The sequence below is a fragment of the Channa argus genome, chromosome 1 (genome assembly GCF_033026475.1).
Source record: "Channa argus isolate prfri chromosome 1, Channa argus male v1.0, whole genome shotgun sequence".
Classification (NCBI taxonomy): domain Eukaryota; kingdom Metazoa; phylum Chordata; class Actinopteri; order Anabantiformes; family Channidae; genus Channa; species Channa argus.
In genome coordinates, this window is record NC_090197.1 from 20,043,367 (window position 1) to 20,065,849 (window position 22,483).

General features: G+C 40.4%; 1 protein-coding gene across 2 annotated transcripts in view; it reads right to left on the reverse strand.

The window, feature by feature from the left end:
* Positions 1-22,483, reverse strand: part of csmd2 (CUB and Sushi multiple domains 2) — a 244,172-nt gene that overhangs the window by 160,243 nt on the left and 61,446 nt on the right. For both annotated transcript variants that reach the window (XR_010914488.1, XM_067505569.1), the window contains exons 4-5: positions 19,899-20,093; positions 15,416-15,623 (exon numbers count right to left, since the gene is read on the reverse strand). Coding sequence is in view for 1 of the 2 variants with exons in the window: in XM_067505569.1 (XP_067361670.1) it covers positions 15,416-15,623; positions 19,899-20,093 (403 nt within the window). In the remaining variant the exon portion in view is untranslated. The remainder of the gene's footprint in view (positions 1-15,415; positions 15,624-19,898; positions 20,094-22,483) is intronic.

Here is a 22,483-nt window from a genome sequence, read left to right on the forward strand (position 1 = left end):
CTTTCATGTTGTCATTATGAATTATTGTTTCTAGAACTTTGAGAAAATAATGAATTTAATCCATTTTGGAATAAAGGCTGTAACATTGCAAAATGTGGAAAAAGTTAAGCGATATGAATACTCTCTGGATGCACTGTACATTTGTGTGATCACAGATTTAAACCTTCCACTTTTTAGGGAGGAGAGAGATCTTTTTCTTTCTGTTGGTTCTGACAGCAGTACCATGACCTGAAGAGCAGTGCTTTAGGCAGAATTTAAGCCAAACGTGTTTGATTCACTGACCATGTCCCTCAGTCATAACTTGACCAATGGCCTTTTAACTGAACCTTGTCTATAGATATTGACTCCATGTCCATGCAATATAGTAAAAAAAAATATTGTAAAACATTATGCAATATCCTTTGACTGTTGAAATGTAAACTCATTAATTTTTAAGTTTCCAAGTTACCAAGAATGTTTAATGTAAAACAGACAAGAAAATATATATAATAATTAAGGGCCTAAAGTCCCAAAATAATCCTAATTTTACCAGGTCCATGCAATACTATATGAGAAATATGAAATGCATCTCACAGTAATGCCAAAGGGGGTGACAAATGGGCAGAATACACCAGTAAGCCACAACATTAAGTCCCCCTGTGCAACTTAATGCACTCCAGTAAGGTGACTGCCACCTCATTCATTTTAAATAGGGTGGTCAATACATTAAAACCAGCTCCTATAATTCAGTCCAGTACCACTCTACTATCCACATTGACCTCAATAATAAACAGGAGTTTCACCTTTCTAACAGTTTCAACCTAAAAACTAAGAAATTATAACCTTGTACAAGTAGACTTAATGGCGGAGTTGCTGTATTGGATTGTATTCAATTGCACAGGTGGCCATAATATTATGCCACAGGAATAAGAACAAGTTGGGTAGAGGAGGAGGGGATGAGCTGGCTTAAAGAGTATCAAAAGTATCGTACTTTGGCATCCAAGTAAGGACACTGAATACTACAGTTAGACAGAGAACATTGTTTTTCAACGTTTTGACTTACCACCATGTCCTCGATCAAGTACAGTCGTCTTCTGGCTCTTAAGCTGGGGCAGTTCTCCATCTGATAAGAGAACATGCATAAGGTGGTCACATTACTTGAAGATTACTTGAGTTTTTACAACTATGCTTGTTACTCAAAGTGCATGAAAACTTACTTTATTTTAAAGAACATTAATATCCACCTGTTTAGCAAGCATGCAGAATCAATTTTTACTGAAGTCACTTCATTTTACACACCCATAGCAGGCTGGTTAAGCTAAAGACAAACTGATGAAGCAAAAGCTGTACATAATTTGATTGTCTTAAATCTTGTCAAATCTTAAAAATCTAGTAAACCTAGCTACTGGCTGAGACAAACCAGCCCCCCTTTCTCTGTGCCAATGGTAACCTCAGGCATCAGCAGCACATGAAAGAGGAAAGACTGATACTGAATAATGCCTATATTCATTCTTTCTAAGATTCACCAAGTATTTCAATGACTTTTACTGACACTTTAAATTTCCTTTCAGTAAGATATTGAGTTTACCATGACCCTGCAGTTTACATTCATGCTGCTGTAGAAACAATATGTAGTTTTATTTAAACTATAAATCCATTCTAATGACGGTCTGAATTCATTTTGTGAGAATGATATTGATTCATTTGCATTAAAGTACTTAATAGTATTAGCCAGACGAATAGGGTCCTAATGATACCCACAACTAAAGCTGGTTAGTGGGTTGGCCTAGACTATAGAAGGATGAGCCAATCACTGCTCAGATCCCTTATCATACTAGTATTTCTAATCAGGCAATTAAGCCACTTCCATATACCACACATGATGTACGTAAAATAAATTTAAGAGAACACATGTAGTGGCAATGACCAATATGGAGCAGCTCAATTAGTATGTGCAAGTTGTTAAAGTTGCAAATATATCATGACAAAACAACATTGAATAACAATGTTTAGCTACACAGAGCCCAAAAACGTTGTTTTTTGCAAATGAAAGGCAACAGTATAGGGAAAAAACTAAAACTTATTAGAAATATAAAAGACACATGGATCAATGATATTTAGATTACACTACAGTAATTTTCCTTATCAAGTCTGAGTTTATCAAGCATTTGTGTCACAGAAGCTCAGTGTAAATAGCACAATTTATTGCGCTCCATTTAATTATTAACAGCTACTTGCCTCAAATAGGCTACTGATGGCCAAGGTCCTGATTCAGAACAATTAGATTTTTTGACATAATGAACATGTATACAGGGAAATTAGACTGAAGATCAGTTGATTATTTTACTGAAGAAATTAATTTAGTTTTTAGAGTTTTTGGTTTCATTTGTCCTGATATCAACTTAAATCATGGAGTCAACCTTACTGGCAGGTGATCCAAAATGCTGTTTTACATTTTAAGCTGTAAATTAGTAGTTTACAAGTGGTAGAGCAAGAAGAAATAGTCCTATGGTTATTTATTTGCGCATGTTGTAGTCTTGGACAGATTAAAAAAAACAAAACAAAACACACATGTGTCCAAATACACTTGAGCAGCTGGTACATTAAATCGGGTAGGCTGCTCAAGTAAATTTTTTTAGGTGCGGGGAAACACTGGTCTACCCGTTCTGCCACCACCCGACCCCTTTTATAAAAATCACACTTAACGCCCCCTCCCCCCTCTTTCGTACATTTACTGTGGAGCTCAGGTTACTCTGGTAATCTGGGGACGAGTTTACATGCACGTAAGAAAGCCAGACAAATTTAACTGCTTCCTGGCATTTTGCGCTGTCTCTAACGTTAGTGAGTGGATGGGGCAGTGACCGGAGAACCGCATAGCGAACGGTCTATATAAAAAAAAAATGGTTCGTATTTAGACTTCTACAAGTGACTTCGTGTTCGTTTCAGTTAGTTTTCCTTTTTTTTAACTTTTTAAAAAAGAGGAAGCACCACTAGGTGCTGCTTATTTTGTCTGAGGCCTTTATCGGGTTGTAAAAAGCGAAACACCGTCAGAAAGCAGTGTTGTACATAGAGAAACTGCCAGGAGAAATCACGTGTGCTACGTGTCTCCGTGTTGTGGGATGAGCTGAGAGGGCTATGAAAAGCGTCACGTCTATCGATATAAACTGTTGTTTCCTCCTAAATCCCGTTGAAATTGTAAATAAGTTGCTAACACATTGAGATTTGGTTCAAATGTAAAGTGCACTACAAATAAAATACTACTATTATACACATAAAAAAGTCGATATGGCCTTTTTGCTACAACGAAGTAAGTTTACAGCGTATTTAGTTTTACCACAACATGGTACAAATAAATAGAAATGTCTTACCTGACGTTCCGCTGTTTTGGGGACGCTCCATTTCCAGTCTTACACGTACGGAGTAATCCACGTTTCTGACCAAATGAACTCTTCACCTCGCTGCTCAGTGCTCAACTCACGGAGAGCTGTGATTGGATGCTTAACTGTTGCTTGGTGGAAACAATGTAACTTTTCACCTGGGTGCTTTGCTCACGGAGAGCTCTGATTGGATAATTGGCTGGGAGCACTGCGTTGCTTAGGAACATTGAAGGTGCTGTGAAAGTTGTGTCCCATGCATGGTTTGCACAAACCAAGCTGAAAGACTTAGTGTCCCAACACCTCTACATCCCACATTTCCAACCATATTGCACATTTTTGTTAATTTCCCTAAAGTTAATTTACACATTAAATTAATGACAACTTTAAACCTTTTTTTTTTAAATTAAGTTAAAAAAGATTTTTTTTAAAACTCATATTTACCTAATTATTTAGACCTAAATATAATATTATTTAATATTTAAGTCTCTTGGCCAATAATTGTAGGTCTGATTTTTTTTGAGAGGGAAGTTCTCACACTCTGACCACTGTCCCTGCCCCTGGCTTGGCATTACATATTCAGGTCTGCGCCTTTCTAACCTATGTCGAACTATGTCTAACATTCAAAATACAGGAACAAAAACATAATGCATAAATACCCATACCACTAATTTATATAGAGATTAGACAGACATCTTTTTCTGTCCACTCTTGACCTTGTAACATGAGGCAGAACTCAACTTTATGCTCTAGGTTCAGGTTTTGTTTTTTTGTGCTGCTTTCAGCCCGTTTTTGAGAAAACTGTCAGGTTATGGGTCAGTTAAATTCCCTGCAGTTTCCTGCAGACTTTCATGATTGTTATTTCAATGTATTACAAATATGCAGAGTTTATATAAAACAAAGGAAGCAAGTTAGACAAGCAGCAGGTAAGACACAAGTTATTAAGCTGCATATCATAGGCTAACAACAACGTTAACCTGTATTCCTACATTTTATTCCTGAAATGCTTTGCAATGGAAACATTGTCTGCCTGATCACATTAGCTGTAGTGGTCCAGTCATCTGGAAGCACCTTCTAGTCTGTCTCATCTCCTCCCTGAAAACTACATGACATTCTTCTTTTTCAACTTCCACCATTTTGTCCTCTGCTCTGCCTTTGTCTTCTTCATCTTCCTCACCACCAGAGTCATTTTACACACCATCATTCTGTGTTGTCTGGCTACACTCTCCTCTACCAATACTTTACGGTCACTGATCTCTTTCAGATTACAACGTCTACACAAGATATAGTCCATCTGAGTGCTTCTACCTCCGCTCTTATACGTCACCCTATGTTCCTGCCTCTTCTGGAAGAAAGTGCTCACTACAGCCATTTCCATCCTCTTTGCAAAGTCTACCACCATTTGTCCTTCTGCGTTCCTGTCCTGAAGACCAAACCTGCCCATCACAGTCTCATCACCTCTGTTCCCTTCACCTACATGTCCATTGAAATCTGCACCAATCACCACTCTCTCACCTCTGGGGATGCTCTTAATCACTTCATCTAACTCACTCCAGAATGAATGTCTCCATCTCTTCTACCTGACATCCCTTCTGTGGGGCATAACCACTCACAGCATTGAATATCACGCCTTCAATTTCCAGCTTCAGACTCATCAACCTGTCTGATACTCTTTTCACCTCTAGAACATTCCTCACAAACTCCTCTTTCAGGATAACTCCTACTCCATTTCTCTTCCTATCTGACTCATGGTAAAACAACTTAAACCCTGCTCCTAAGCTTCGAGCCTTGCTACCTTTCCACCTGGTCTCCTGGACACAAAGTATGTCCACCTTCCTTCTCTGCATCATGTCAACCACCTCTCCTGCCTTCCCTGTCATAGTCCCAACATTCAAAGTCCCTACTGTCAGTCCTACACTCCTGGCTTTCTCTCTCTGCCTACAGATACGTCTTCCCCCTCTCCTTCTTCGACCAACAGTAGCTCAATTTACACCCGCACCCTGTAGGTCAACAGCATGAGTGGCCCCAAACGATCCGGTATGGAAGTCAGATTTGGTGTGGAAGTAATTCAATTCAACTTTATCTATATAGCACCAATTCACAACAAAGTCATCTCAAGGGACTTTACATAACAATGTCCACAATATACAAGTATGTAGAGGCAACCCAACAATTCCCCCTTGAGCAAGCCCTAGGCAGCAGTGGAGAGGAAAACTCCCCTTAACGGGAGAAACCTCCAGCAGAACCCGGCTCAGGGTGGGCGGCTATCTACCTTGACCGGTTGGGGAAAGTGGAGAGAGAAAAGAAAAGAGCAACAAAAAATAACAACAAAAGCATCGGGCAGGTTGGTAGGACCAGCAGCTGCACACTGGAAAACACACAGCTCCAAAGCCGGTGACGACCGCATAAAGGGACAACCCAGGGGCATAGAGGGAGACAGAGAAGGAGGCAGAGAGGGAGCATCACAACCACGGGAGAGAGAAGACACAAAGCTAATAGCATACGGCAGAGACAAATAAATGTATATAGAGAAAAGCGAGAGGATCTTATTACACTTGGAGGAGTCCCCCAACAGTCTAAACCCATAGTATCTCAACTCGTATATAGTTCAGGTTAACTAAGCAGCTTTAATTATAAGCTTTATCAAAAAAGAAGGTTTTAAGCCTAGTGTTAAAAGTAGAGAGGGCCCCCAAATCTGGATTGAGAGCTGGTTCCACAGTAGAGGAGCTTGATAGCTAAAGGCTCTGTCCCCCATTCTACATTTGAAAATTCTGGGAACCACAAGTAGACCTGCATTCTGAGATCGAATTGGTCTACTGGGATGATATGGTGCTATGAGGTCTTCTATATATGATGGAGCCTGACCATTCACAGCTTTATATGTACGAAGCAGGGTTTTAAATTCTTTTCTAAATTTAATCGGAACCTAATGGAGAGAAGCTAGTGAAGGTGAAATATGATCTCTCTTGCTAGTTCCAGTCAGCACTCTTGCTGCAGCATTTTGGATTAATTGCAGGCTCTTTAGGGAGTTACTGGGGCATTCTGAAAGTAGGGAATTATAGTAGTCCAACCTAGAGGTAACAAATGCATGGACCAGTTTTTCGGCATCACTTTAAGACAGGATGATCTTAATTTTGGCAATGTTCCGTAGGTAGAAGAAGGCTGTTCTAGAGATTTGTTTATATGTGAAGTAGAAGACAACTTCTGGTCAAAGGTAATTCCAAGGTTCCTCACAGCAGCACTGAAGGCCAAAGTTTTGCTATCTAAAGGAACTATATTGTTAGACAGCACGTGTCTTATATTTTTAGGCCCAAATACAATTATTTCAGTTTTGTCTGAATTTAGAAGTTGGACATTATAGGACATCCAGGACTCTTTTAGACATGCTTAAATTTTGACTAATTGGTTAGTATCTTTTGGTTTCACAGATAAGTATAGCTGGGTATCATCTGCTTAGCAATGGAAGTTTATGGAATGTTTCCAAATAATTTTGCCTAAAGGTGACATACACAGATTAAAAAGTATTGGTCCAAACAAAGAGCCCTGTGGAACTCCATAACTAACCTTTGTGCATATAGAAGATTAAACATTAACATGAACAAATTGGAATCTGTCTGACACATAAGATTTAAACCAATGCAGTGCAGTTCCTTTAACCCATTAAATCCATGATCCAGTCTTTGTAATAAAATGTTGTGGTCAATGGTGTCAAATGCGGCACTAAGGTCTAGTAGGACAAGTACAGACACAAGTCTATTATCTGAAGCCAAGAGAAGGTCATTGGTGGCTTTCACTAGTACAGTTTCTGTACTATGATGTACTCTAAATCCTGACTGGAAATCTTCAGACAGGTTATTCCTCTACAGGTGGTCACAGAATTTTAGAGATAAGGAGGATTTGATATCAGTCTATAATTGGGAGGGTTGACTCATTGAGACTGACATATTCTTAATCTGACCTCTTGCTCATCCACTTGCAGCAGGACTGCACCAGCACCACTGGCACTTGCATTTACCTCCAGTTTAAAGGGGCAGGCAAAATTAGGTGCTGGTAAAACAGCTGCTGCACAGGAGAGCCTGACAGACTGAAAAGCATTTTAACACGCAGATGACCAGACAAAAGGTTTGGTGACACTTGTGAGACTGGTGAGGCGAGCAACAATATCAGCAAAGTTTCTACGGAATCCTCAATAGTATACAGCCATGCCCAGAAACCGGCGGAGCTCACGTCTGGGTTTAGGTATAGGGTTATCCAAGATGGTTTAGATTTTTGCAGTGAGCACATGCACCTGTCCTTGGCCCACCTCTTTCCCTAGCTATGTCACTATGGCTCTACCATAGTCACATTTAGCCAGATTCTAGGTAAAGGAAGGTTCCCTTAGTTGTGCAAAGATTGTTTTTAATGTTTCCATGTGCTCAGGCCATGTACTTGAATATGGCAAAATACCATCTAGGTATACCTCACATTGGTTAACATCAGCAAGGACTAAGTGCATTAGGCGCTGAAACATTGCAGGTGTATTTTCTAAGACAGAAGGGCATGACTATGTACTGTACTATCGTGGGTGACGAAAACAGACATTTCAGAAGCACGTGGGGTTAAACGAACTTGCCAATATCCTTTCAACAGGTCCAGCTTTGTAACAAACTTAGCGGAAGCAACCCGGTCCACACAATCTTCTATTCGGGGCAAAGAATACAAGTCTGGTTTGGTTACTGCGTTTACCTTCAGAAAATCAGTACAGAAACGTGGGGTTTTGTCAGGTTTGGGCACAAGAAGACATGGGGAACTCCATGTACGAGAACTAGGGACAGCTAAACTAATCTCCAACAAGTAGATAACTTCCCGTTGGAGCAGAGCGCGCTACATTGGGTTTACGCGGTAGGCATGCTGCTTGATTGGCAAATGGTCAGCGACATCAATGTCATGATGGCGTATCTGAAAAAAAAACAAGATTATTTTTGATCAGCTGCATAACATCAGTCCTAGCAGACTTGTCTAAATGGCCCTAATGGGTTTCTAAATCCTTAAGAATTTCTGAATTTTGGAGATGGGAGCAGGGTTCATTGCCACTGAGGCAGAGGCCATCACTCTCAGGACAATACTGGAAGGGAGGAACAACCACAACAGTGGAAACAGCAGAAGGCGTGGCGAAGGACAAAGCAGTAGCAGTATTATGAGCAAAGTAAGAGATTTTCGTTTCCTATCGTGGGTGCACAAAACATAGTCTGTGTCACTTATTTTGCTTTCCACAACATAAAAGCCACAAAATATGGCCTGCAAGGCAGAACCAGGTATTGGAGGTAGTGCTACGACCTGCTCTCTAGCTTGGAAATTTCTCTTTACTGACTTTCTGTCAAATTTCTTTTTCATTTGAGTCTGCGTTGCAGAGAGTGACATGCGTGCAAAGTCACAGTTTTGTGCAGACGCTCAAACTCAGATAATCTACCACATCCGTATTAGGGGTTGTAGTTTCTGACAAAAACTTTTCTTTCAATACTCGCAGAGTACCACGCACAAACACTAAATCTGCAAGGCTAAAACCAGTGGACTCCTGCACTCTGTTAGATGTAGCAAGGAGAAGGAACGATAATCCCTCATCCCATTCTTTTCCTGACTCCAAACAATATTTCTTTAACATGGACAATAACCTCATTGGGTTTTCCACAAAGCTGACAGACATGGCAGGTGCGACAGTAGCTGGGAACATTGGCTTTTAACCCTGGCCAAAAGAAATAAGGCAGAATGCATAAATAAGTTTTCCTTATACATAAATGAGCCGAAACGCTATCATAGGCAAAGCTTTGTACCTGACAACAAAACTTGTTGTGTTGTGTTGCTCGTGAATAAGCTTGGTTTTGTTAACAGCAAAAGACATATCAGCAGCAGTAGGCAGTAAGTTGGCAGTTACAGGCTTTTTACAGCTATCTAAGCGTGGCTCTGTTTTCTTAGAACCCGCGGCAAGCAAGGCTTCATCAGACAAATCCATCACATCATCAAACTTGCGCATCTGTGAGCGCGTAAGAGCACAAGCAGAAAACACAGAGGGCGAGCTGACAGCAGCGGGAGCTGAAAAAGAAGAGACTGTGAGTTTTCAATTACCTCGGGAGTGGGAAAAACTTTCTTTCTTGCCAAATCATTCCCAAGAATTAGAGCTACTCCTTATACGGGTAATCTTGGTAAAAGTATTACTGGGCCAGAAAACAACAGAGAGCTTAAAAAGACAGTGTGCAAAGAGGCTCTCATATGACATATTTTCATACCCCAAATAAGCGCATCTGAACCACAAAATTAGTCACTGTAAAACGGCAAAACCTTTGATAAAATAAGCGACTGGGTTGCTCCAGTATCCCCTAAAATAGTAACGGGTACCTGATCCTTTTCATCCCCTGTGAGGGAGACTAAACCTTCTAAGATAAAAGGGTTGTAGCTCTCATCAGCTTTATGGCCGTCAGAGCCAGTTTTCTCAGGAAGTGAAAGAATAGGGGCTAATTGTATGAGACCAACAGTTTGAGGCTTCTTGCACTTTCACTCAGCTCCTTTCTTTGAAGCACAGGGCAAGAGCCATGAAATGACCGGCTTTGTGACAATAAAAGTATTCCCGGCCCTCAGAGAAAATGGGATTGGAGTATTGTGGCGTTTTTGAAGACAGCTTAGTTTTTTTGTCTGGGCTACCAGTCAGCCTATTTTTGCCGCGCACATAGGGAAACACAACACGATGAGTTAAAACCAATTCATCTGCCAGCACCACAGCTTTGGACAGAGAGTCCACTTTCTGTTCATTCAAATAAACCACAATTTTCTTTGGAAGACATGTTTTTAATTCTTCCTGCAACATCAATTCACGGTGTTGTTCAGATTCCATCACTTTACTGGCTGTGCACCACTTATCAAACAAAACAGATTTCTCCCTTGCAAACTCAAAATACATTTTTCACAGGTTTTAAACCTTTGCGGATATGCCTCATGAACGAGCTGATAGGCACGGAAAGCAGTGGGCTTACCAACATCATAGTTCAAGCTGTGTTGCACTTGCACGCACTTCCTAAAGCAATATGTCTACTAACATCAAACTGATCAGAATACGTTGCAGTTGCAGAGGGGGAACACACTCTACTGGGATTAGAGGCCTCAGTGGTCTTCTCTAGCTTCAGAGTCCTTATTCTGAGGTGCATGAGCTCCACCTCACGGGTTTTGGTTTCCAAGTCCCGTGAAGGAACAACAAATAATCACATACAGCTAGGGCTGCGGCAAGGAGCAGGCCAGTGTCAGGACAGGCCATTGGTCAACTGACAGGGCCAGAGGACTGTGGGTTGGCACCGTGTCTACTGCGGAGGTTACAGAGCCAGACCATGGCAGCTTGACCTCAGAGGTCACTGAACAAACAGCCGGGTGGAAAGAGACAGTTTGGTCTATGTAGCTCGAGGAATTAAGAACTGTGAGGCACTTCGCTTATGCAGTACCAATGTTGGAGAAACATAAAATAATTTAGGTTTTAAAGACAAATTTGTATTTGCATTGATAGTCCTATTTTAGCCATGTGCAATGAGAATAAAATGGATGCATAGATGGATAGATTAATAATTAAACTGGAATTCAGTGACGGTGTTTACATTTACTACATTTGTGAAATAGCTGAAATAGTCACTATGCTACTGACCCCACACAAAAATAGATAAATGAAGATATAAATTCATACAATAACAGAAACAAAAATAACCAATAAAACTATTTTAATTCTGATATGGTTTCCAGTGCAAACCATGAAACACATTACTGAATCACATTGGGAGCATACCTTTTTTGTTTCCACCTTATTTCCACCTTATTACCTTGTCTCCATCATTAAAGCTAAACGATGGTTGAAATGCAATGCAAAGTAACGTATGCACAGATTCATTCACAGCTTTATCATCCATTAAAAGGGCACTAAATCCTGGTCCAAATTAGAGATTTCTGTATATGTCAAATATGGGGGTCTGAGCAACAGGGAAACTAAGTCCAAAGATGCAGATTAAAAAAAAAAAAAAACAGTGCAGGTACTGGAAAAAGCAGGTGGAGAGGAAGATGACTGAGTACTGGAGGGTGTGGGGTTTAAGACACTGGAAGGTGTGGACACAGGGTCTCTGTGATTCTGAGGTGTGGACAGTACAACTGTGGGGGAGCTGGATAGTTTGATAATATATTTATAAATTTAATATTTAGGAAATGACGTTAGATTTGTTGCTCAGATGTGCATTTGAAAATTTTTAAATGTGTTCATAACTCCATGAAAGTGCTAATTTGCCATATTAAGAAAGAAAAACAGTATTGATGCACATAGAACATTAAACTAATATATAAAGCAAGTTAAATTTAAATATGTTCAAAAGCCATTAAGAATTATAACAATATAGTACAAAACTGTCCAGTTCTGTTTATGCTATTTATTGAGCACAACATAGGAGCTTAGGATTATGTATTAAACAGGTTGGATACAATTTGGGTCAGTACCACATTTACAGCTGTAGGGGCAGTAAGGAGCAATTCCGAAGATGCAATAATTATGTTGCAATACCACAACATTACCTGTAGTGGGAGCTCACGAGCAAAAGCAGTGTGAAAGGCCAGGGGTATGTAACTCATTTTTCATCAAAAATGAGGACTTTTGTGAAAAACAGAGGGTAGCATCCATATTGCCTTAGTAGTTGATTTCAAGACAAATAAAGTGAGGACCAGCTAAAATGTCCTCCCTTCCCAAAAATGTCCTCACTCTGTTGGTTAAAAACGCTCTCTTGTCCTCAGTATGCAGGAAGTACAAGAACACACACACACACACACACACACACACACACACACACACAATGCTCCACGGGCTGGGAAAGGTTCACACATATCAGCACTGCAGGGATAATTCATATGCTCACTAAATGTCAGGGTCTTAAGTCCATAGGGTAGAGGGTAAAAAGAGAGATGAAAAAGATGAGAGGCTACCTAAAGGGAACAAAACTAAATGGGCACTCAGATCTCCTAACAGGAAGAAATAAGTTGCATTTACCCACAGAGCTTTGTGTCAGCAATGGATGCATGAAAAAAAAAACAAGAAAAAGTAAACCCATGGGAAATAGAGTTTGCTGAAGTTACCAGAATGGAAAACTGAGATATAAGTTTGGTTTGGGAACACTTTCTGTAAAACGGTGTGATCACTCAACTGTGATGCTGCATTTTTATTTGTTTGAATTACATTTTTGTAGAACCATAGGAATAATAGCAATATTCAGAGTACTTTCAACTCCAAATTTAAGCACTTACAGTACCAAAGGTGCTGCAAACGTTGCTTCCTAAAGGGTGAGTTACTGGGAGATGAATTTATTATAGTACTTTGCACAACAATTGAGCACCAAATTCAAATAGCTCTGAGTTCCACTTAGTAGCAACTGATCAAATGAGCATCTGGCAATTGGTGAGTGTCAGGCGTTATTTACATTGCCTCAAAGTTGATGGTGATGGGGGGGAAATCAATGTGGATGCAGGCAACAGTGTAATGGCAGAGTAATGTGTTCCCCTGGGCAAGCAACACAGAAGAAGTCCTTCCTATCACCCCTTCTCACTGCCACACTTGTGCAGTGGGAAGTGCACATGTGCATCTCAACTCCTCAAAGTCAGTGTTAAGGGCTGTCTTGTCTCACCACTTTTTCAGAACGCTAATGCTGCAGAGCCGTCAATCAAAGCACTGGATGGCTCAGTAAACAATAATGTAATTGAGTAAGATCAGATGCAAAGAGGTGATGTTATTGACTGCAATTGATGCTGACTTTTTTGGGGGGGATTATTCTCTACCACTCAAAGTACATACACAAAAACACATCAACAGGCAACCAAACAACAGGAATCATATAAAGCTGGCCTGCTTTAAGCTGTTTAGATCGATCAGTGAAGCATGTTCTGACCCTGAAGTGACCAATGGGAAAGTGGGATGACAACTCTAAACTGTAACTGCTCAATAGCTGTTAAAACAAGTGCATTACCTCGTCCATTGTTGCAATTAACACTTTCATGTAACTTAACATTTGTATCCCTTTCATCCCTAATTGAATTTAATTAAAAGCAAAACTGAAACAAAGATAAAGAACTTTAAATTTAACGATAACATATTCCTGTACAAACCAGTATGATTAGAAGGCTCACTGAGCCATTTCTGAGATGCTGTGCGCTTTCAGGTCAGCACCATCATAGTGCTCCTCTCTAACTGGCCACGACATTGGACATCATAATCCCTCCACCCATCTATCTAGTTCTGCACTTCCACATCCATTTTCTCCTCAGAAGGTCTTGCTCTCCTCTCCTCCTCTCTCCACTGGTATCTTCTCGTTTTCAGTGTGGCCACTCCACCCTCTTTTTTTGTCCTTATTGCTGACGACACACTCTAAAATGATGAATACCCAACTACTTAGACACACTGAAGTTTTTTTTTGTTATTGTTGTTAAAAATTGATTACTGAGTTTTTATGTTTTGGAAGTCAATGCTAAGTGGATATAACCAAAGCCAGTATGAATAAAAAGGAAAAAGAAACAAGAGAGAAAAGTGCGTACATCTGCACCGTACTGTGTCCTCTGTGCTGCCTTTTCCTTGCATTGTGCATGATCAACTGTGACTTGCACTCTAAATCGCTTGCCAGGAGCCCTTCTGCTTTCTTTTTGGTTCTTTTTCTTTAAGACAGCGCACTCAAACTGTAGATGCCCCACTGTAGATGGCCCAGTAACAATTGCCACAAAGATGACAGACTCAGTAGAAATTTGGACACCCCAAAGGACAACAGTGAGCAAATCAAAGTCTGGGACTAGAAGCTGATGACATCGTAAATGTGGAAAAGGAGCATAGTCAGGCTGAAGTCTGTGGGAGTCTGGAAAAATATCAACTCTCAGTTGGCCAAGCTGAGATTCAAAGAGATTTCAATATCAGGCTACAAGGCACAATCCTCAGTTAGAAGATTGCTCAGAGTCAATCAAGTTCTTCTTGGGAAGTGTTTTTGCTGAACTCCTCAGTGAATGAAACTGACACCAGTTTCCAGGGGCCGTCTCACACGAAGATGACTTCTCCTATATTCTTTCTGAACCTGTTTCTTCTATCAACACTCCTCTATCAGTCTGTCTTTCATTGTGTGTGTTTCAACAGTTTAATAGCTCAGCCAGCACCATACCCTGTCCTTTCCTGCCGGTGACTCTAACTTCAAAGTCTTCTCTGTTTCTTTCAGCTATATGATCCTAAAACTAAGCCTGCAATTTTGCATTTCATTCAATACATGTAGCAGATGTTACTGGTGCACGATAGATGAACTACCCCAAGTGAATTCAACCAATGTATGTGTGTTAAGTCAGTGATGGAGGGACAAAGTGGCAGAGAGAGTCTGATAGAGTACATGTGTTTGTGCAAGTTGGTTAAGTTGATCCACACATATATGAATGTGTCGATCAAAGTGCGATTACATGGGTACATGTCCATTGGTTGGCCATGTGGGCACTACCTCGTGTGTGTGTGTTGGTGTATGTATGTGAGTGAGAGAGGGAAACAACTATATATGGCTCACAGTAGTAATCAAGCTCACTAATTACTTCCTGAGCTGAGAGAGTTGTCAGAGAGAGAGGAGGAGCTGTCACAGATGGTGAGAGACCCACACTGACGCCAAGATATCCTACCTCTTCATAGTTGAAGCTGAGCATGAGCCTTTGTGTGAGACCACGTAATTGAAAGAATTAGCAAGAAATTACACTCTAAAGCCACAAATGTGATACACCTTGACAGGGATAGACCTATGAACAACATAATTAACTTTTCATTCTATTCATTTTTTAATTCGAAAGATACTACCAGTAGCACTCAGTATTCAATATCCAGGTATTTGAATGAATTCCTGCTCCACCACTACTCTCCAGAGACATGTCAGAGTACTATGATACCGGACAAGTAAGCTCCCAATGCTCATCCCCTACCAAGCAGCTCATTCCATCTTCTAAAAAATTACGTGCTGTCAGATGATGCCAGACACACGGGGACTCCTTCCTGTCCCCAGCTCACTACTCACCACTGTGAAGAGCCCTCAGTGCCACTGACTTCCAGCAGGTCATAGTCATCCTCCAGGTGAAAGTCCGAGAAAACCAGGGCAATGGTGTCTCCTGGCTCAGCTAGCACAGTCCAGGTGCAGTCAGCATTGTTGTTGTACTCTGCAGGGTAATTGGGAGTTGTGATCACCCCACTCTGGCCCCGCAGAGTCCCGCCACACCCATCATCTGCTGCAGGGAGCACACAGAGGAGAGAAAAGTTTAGTAAAAGACAGCAACTTAAACAAAGACAATCACAGACTGTTGTTGCAGAGGCAATTAAAGGTGTACAGAGAGATGAAAACCAGCCATGAAAAGGTCAACACTGACCCCGGGAGCAGTAAGCAGTAAGCTTGTTCAATGAGGCGAAACACCTGTTGAGGGCAGAATTTTTGAAACAATTTTTATATACTCACAGGCCAGAAGTTTCAGGACAGGTAAACATTTTTTTCAATACAAGCCTTTTTTGTCATGCAAACTATATCTCTTTTCTCTGGCTCCTGTCCATTTCAGTTGTAAATATGCCAGGATGTGTTTTCACTTGTTAGGAATTTATTTTTAGCAAGAGGCACATAGCAGGAGCCAGCATTTGGGTCCCGTTTGAGATGATCTACACAGACCTATAGAAGCTGCAACAAAGGACCCTTAATACATTGCTTCTCAAACTATCAGCCTTACTCTGTAACACAACAGCCCGTTGTTAAACCAACCTTCAGAACTTGGAATAAGTTCATTATACACAAACTTAACACAAACAAACACAAACATAACTTAGTAGGAATTTTGTAGTTGACATTTTGCCAGGAATTTGGTGTATTCTTTAAGGGCGGCTGTAGCTCAGTTGGTAAGGCAGTTGTCCACGGACCACATGGTCAGTGGTTCAATCCCAGGTCCCAGGTCCCAGCTATATGTCAAGTGTCTAAGTGTCTCTGGGCAAGACACTGAACCCCTAACAGCTCAATCTCATCCCCAGCTGTGCAGTGCCGGTCCAAGCCCAGTATCAATTGGGGAGGGTTGCGTGTGCCAAATCAACACGCAGACAGTGATCCGCTGTGGGGACCCTGAACTCACGGGATAAAGCCGAAATGACAAAAAATAAATAAATAAAATTTGTGTACTCTTTAGATTTTTAAAAATACATAATTAATAATAATTATTTTTTTTTTTTTTTCTGGACCAAAACTATCATTTTGCCATCTGCCAAGTGCAGATTTTAGAATTCAGAAGCATAAAAATGTGCAATGAGTTACAGCATATTGTTTCTTTGTCTGCAATTTTCGCCATAGGCCAGAGAAACAGCAGTCATAGAATTTCAAATGCCCTACAGTGCTTTTACAGTCATCAGGGAGCAAAGCAGGTTGTGTGATGTAACCCAATGCAATGTGGGGAAAAGTGATTACATTCTGATTAATTCATATTTGTATTTATCAAAGCAGCTCTTCCCTCCTCAAGACTGCTTTAAGCAGAGCATTAAATAATACAGCATGCATTTAATGTGTTGCCAGGATAATTCCCATGCCTGACTTCTAACATGTTCAGTACTGCTTTGAACAATAACAATATCATGTAATACCTGACTGATATTCCTGTGTGGAATCTGATCGCAACAGTATGTACTACTGAACAGAAGGGACACATCAATTTTTTTTAGTGACACCTCCACTCTCATGGGGGTCTGTGTCTGTGCGTGCGTATTGTTTTGGGGTGTTGTGAGATTCAGTAGTGGGCGGTCAGCTAGATGTGTGGGATGTTTCAAAGAGGGGGGGAGGAGCTCAGAGGCGCCGGGTCCTGTCTATCATCCATCCTAACTGTCACTATGGCAACACCCCTAAGGGAGAGGGAGGGAGTGTATGGACGAGCAGAAACCTGTGAGGTGTGAACTTGAATAGGGGGGAAACCACGACAGAAGGGCAAGAAGAAAGTGATGAAGAGGATGACAGGTGACACGCGAGGATAGGCGCAAGGAAAGTGCGGAGGGAGGGTGGACGACACAGAAAAAGAGAGATGACGAGAGGTGTGACAGGTGATTGTTGCAGTGGGAGTGACAGGAAGTAGAAAGAAGACCAAAGTAAGGATGAGGAATTGCATTGAAATTCCACACGCAGCAGTTTCTTCACACTTGAAGAGAAGTCTCTGATGCCAAACTCTCCCCTTCACCTTGAGTCTTTCTGTTGCTCTTTGTCCATATTGTGGCTGCCAGTTCTAACGCAAGTGTTCTACTAAAAATGAATCTAATAAAAAAATATGAAACCAAAAGCGAGGTATGCAAAACATTAATTTTTTTCATCATTCAAACGTAGATGTCAGGATGCTTCCCACGGTTGAGCAGTACATTATTTAAAGCTGTCACTTAAGATGTCATGGTTTTCCATAAATTGCGAGGAGCTGCTTCAATTCCTCTGAGTGGCAGGGTAACTATGGGGGAGCGTGGACAATTCATATTTTATATGCATGAAAAAATACATGTGTGTTTACACGCACACAAAAAATGTTAAAAAAATATATTTAGTAGTTTAAATGGAAAAACTAAAAGAGCCACGAAAGCACCAAAAATGTGTGCTTTTGTAATAGAATGAAGCATGTGCACACACCAAAGATAAATAGCTGTGTGTGTATGATGCTGTATGTATATGCAGTGACATTTAAAACTTGTCAGTAGTAAGCCTGTTTCTAGAGAGATATGCAGCAACAAAAGAGGAGTTATATTCATTCTGAAAAGAATGATGGCCTGCATTGTGAGCAGGTTGTGGTTAGAAAAAGTGCCAGAAACTGAATATAAGCATGGTAAATCATTTGCAAGTGTACTTACATGACAAGTGAGTAGTTCTTAAAATTATAGCATAAGACAGGAAGCCTTATCTCTGCCATCAATGGCTGGCTATCATCTGTGGCCTGACAGTGCTGGCACATTTGCCCTCAGCTAAGTCCAGAACAATGACATGCCAAAATGTCCACCCCCACCCAACTCCTAAAGTACACAGCATGTTCTGCTCTTACATATATGGGCAGGCTCTATAATTGGAGTGACATTAACGATACACTTATGCATTAAGAAAGAGCACTCAGGTGTACACGCTGACTTTTATGTGGTAGTGGGAGACCTCAATTAATCACAAGGGAAATTGCCAGTTTCTAAAACTTGTTGGCGTGTAATTTCTGCTGAAAAGGTGGCATAATCACATCCTTGAGTGCTTGAGTATTTTTTTTTCTTTTCTTTTTTAGGAAGGAGCCTAGGTTGGCATAAATGAGGAGAAACAAGGATCTGAGTTTGGGTCTGAACAGCAAAAACATAGAAGGGAGGGCACTGACAGTGATTGTAGAAAATTAACAGGTAAAAAAAAAAAGCGTGCAAGCATGGAAAATGTTGCATTTAGCTGTAGAGCAGAAGCAAGTGCATGTGACTGTATGTGACTGGGTGGGTGAGGACTGTGCTGGCGCATTGTGCCCAGCCATGTGTGTTCCTATGTGGGCTTCCTGACTCCCGGCCTGGTTGCAGATGGCACAGAGTCTCAGCGCTCTGCTCAGCAAGCCCACTGACACAAAACCATTGGCCACATAGACACAGAAGCACACACACATGCAAATAGACATCCATGGACATGCAAACTTGCATGTGTATAACATGTGCATGAAGTGTAATTTTGCAAGAATTCAAAATAATACGAACTAAAATCCCATAAAATGATACAACGGTATCATATTTGCCTACAGTTGACTATTTTCAAAAACTGTGTCACGTTGGTTCTGACAACACTCACTGGCAGGTGTCGCTGCCATGGGGGTGCTTGCTAGCTGTGACAGAGGACAACTGGCACAAGCACCTGACTGGGAGCTAACACATGAGGTCCTGTCATGGTAAATAAGATATCACTCTAGGCACAGTAAACCTTGTCAGGTCATCTGAAGGCATGTGTAAATATATGTCAGTGTATGTATGGAGAGGGTGGTTGGCCTTTTCCAGCTGGTGATAAACAGAAGCAAGGTTGATTGACATTTTAAAAGCAATGTCAATATTGTCATCTAAAATGGACTGTTATTGTTTGCAGAGAGCTCCTGAAAGTGAACACATAAAATGTCATTTTGACAGTTGATTTTGAGTTAAGCTTTGGATGTAATCTTTAAATGACATCTCTCTGATTCCAAGATTGGTTAGTCATTTTTGTTTAATATATATTTATTTATATATTTATATATAATATATATTTTGTTATTAACTGTAATTAATACAATTATTATATGTATTTGTTGTACAGCACTTTGAGGTGCTTGTAATTGAAAGGTGCCATTATTGTCAAATGTAATTTTCTCATTGATAATATTATCAAATTTTGATCAAAATGAATTTGATCATGTGCAGACTGGTTGTCAGAACTTTAATAGAGGCAGCTAAACTGAATGTTTATATTGTGGGCCAAAATATATGTAGTTTAAGGCAAAGTTACAGTTATTACTGTCCCTATTACATACCTCTGCAGTAAGGAAGAGGGAAATCCCAGGCAGCTGTACCAGCTGAAGTAGCAAGGCAGGACAGGGTAGTGTGCCCCTCTAGCACATAGCCTGGGCTGCAGCTGTAGCGAATTTTGTCACCAATGTTGAAAGTAGACCCCTGCTGGTGGCCATTTAGTAGCTGTCCAGGATTACCGCATGTATAGCTGGGCAGCGCTAGAGAAAGGGGAAAGAGAACAGACAGTTAATGAGGCACTTTGTACTAAAGTCTGTGTCACTGTCATGTTAGTACTTACAAAAAACAAAAAATGAGGGAAAGGTACAGAAGTTTTTTACTTGATAACTACACGCAAAATTAAAGATGTTTGTAGACTTACATTACCAACACTAATACATTACTTTTGGTTCAGATTATCACCATGGTAAGTCATGAATGCCATGATAGTAGTCATGTACTTGCATGCAAATAAGTTGACAGAACCATTGACAGAACCCTGTCTAATTGTGTGTTATTATGTAAATTAAGTTCTAAGAAGGTTCAGCCAATCTAATGCCCTAAAGCCCCTGTTCTGATCTGACAGCAGAATGCTAACCCTACAATAACTGTTCAGTGTGTACACTAAGTCCATGGTTTTGTTCTTGCTACATCTCAAATAATAAATACATCCTTAGATTATGAATAAATCTGTAATGACCAAACATGCATTCTACACACACATGCACTCTTTACAGACCAAGTCACACACTCCTACACAGTGAGAGAGCTGGCAAAAGCATGTGCTGGACTTTGGATGAAGCTCAGTCTCTCGACAGAGACTGGGTTGAACTCTAGAGAGGACAGAATGGCTCCTACACAGCAACCCAGCTCACTGGCACCTTATCATCACACACTTTCGTTCTACTCTATCAGATGCCTCCCGCTTTATTATGTATCACAAAAGATTAAGAAATATTCAAAGGCAACTAGCTTATTTTGTTTGCAAAGCAAGATGTTGTGTTTTGGTAGGATGGTTCTAACCTTTCACAAATAATACAAAAGTCTGTTTAATTTTTACATTATGTCTAACAACAATTCTGCGATGCACATTTCATTTAAAACCTAAAAAAATTGTTTATTCTTATTAAAGATTTCCTATTTGTAGTCATGTTAACCAAATCTTCTCTACAGCATGGTCTAACCAGGATGGCTCAATCATTTTATCTAAAAGTGCATTTCACAGAGCTTGAAGTGTGATTAACCATATGGTGGGGGATACACTGTGTGTCATGTTTACACATCAGACATCAAACATGCCCATATGTGCTTTGACTTGTTTGAAGATGTGTGTATGTACACAAAATGGTAACTTTACTTTAGCTATGTAGCTGTGAGTCAGTGTAAGGTTTTAATTACACTTACGGCTTCAATATGAATCCTGGCTATTTGGGTCTCTAACCCTGTCAAGGTATAATATTTATGCGTACAGGGATTTGGGGGTGATGGACTTTTGTCCATTCTCACCATAAAAACATATTCATATCTGCATAAATGTATTTATGCAACTGTGCTAACTGGCAAACCCAATCCAATTCTAGATATACAAGGATTTCCAATTCTAAAAATATACAAGCCCAGAGTAGCTTCAGAAATTTACATTAGCATTGTTGGCAACAGAAAAATGTAGCAGTTAAATACTCATTTTAACCCCCAAAAACATTTTCCTACTTTTCCTAAAGAGGCTCTTAAAGGGTAAAACAAGCAATGCATCACTTAGTGCAAATAATAGCAGCTGCATTTAGCACTTCCAGCTACTTCGCCATCAGTAATTTCAAAGCAGGTGTTTCCCATCATCTGCTGAAGGTAGGACACCTGCAAAGAATCTGCTCTAAATGACTCAGTGCTGATTTACCTTTTACAGAACCAGGTCAGTGCTGATTTATCTTTTAAAGAAGCCGGTCACTGCTTGGTCACTCTGGCCTAAACCAATACTCTAATAATATTCATTTTCCAATGTTCCATAGTGTTTATTTTTAGTAGCCAAAGCCACTTTATTACTGCTTTCTTTCCATCAAAACTAGGTTAGCATATACAGAAGGACTCTGCTAAATATCATATTAGCCACAGGGTAATATCACGTAACACTTTAACCCTGCAGTTTTGACCATGTATGGCTGGATCCACAAAACAATTGTATCTGAAAAGTTTGAGGAATATAAAAATTTTAGGGCAAGGTAGGTAGCAGTTCATGGTAGTTTCTTAACACTTCACCTAATCATCTTGCCCTAACTTTAAGTCGTTGCATGTCTCACATGCATAGAGCAAAATGTGTCTCCGGTATGCATCATGTAGCTACAGGAAAGCTCCACCTCGCAGCTGACATTTTGACTTGTCAAACACAGGTGTACTGTACCTAACAACATCAACACTGGCTGCAATCCATTTAGATGTGCTAGTGCCAGAGCCCTGATAGTGTACATGCTGGCTTACTGGCATTGATTACTGGCAATGCTAAATGGAACAGCGCCATCATTAATGTTATTAGTTACACCTGTGCCTTTCCTGCTATGTAAAGTCAAAATGTCTGCTGTGGAATGGTCTATTTTTGAGTAGGCAGAAAAAAACAGGA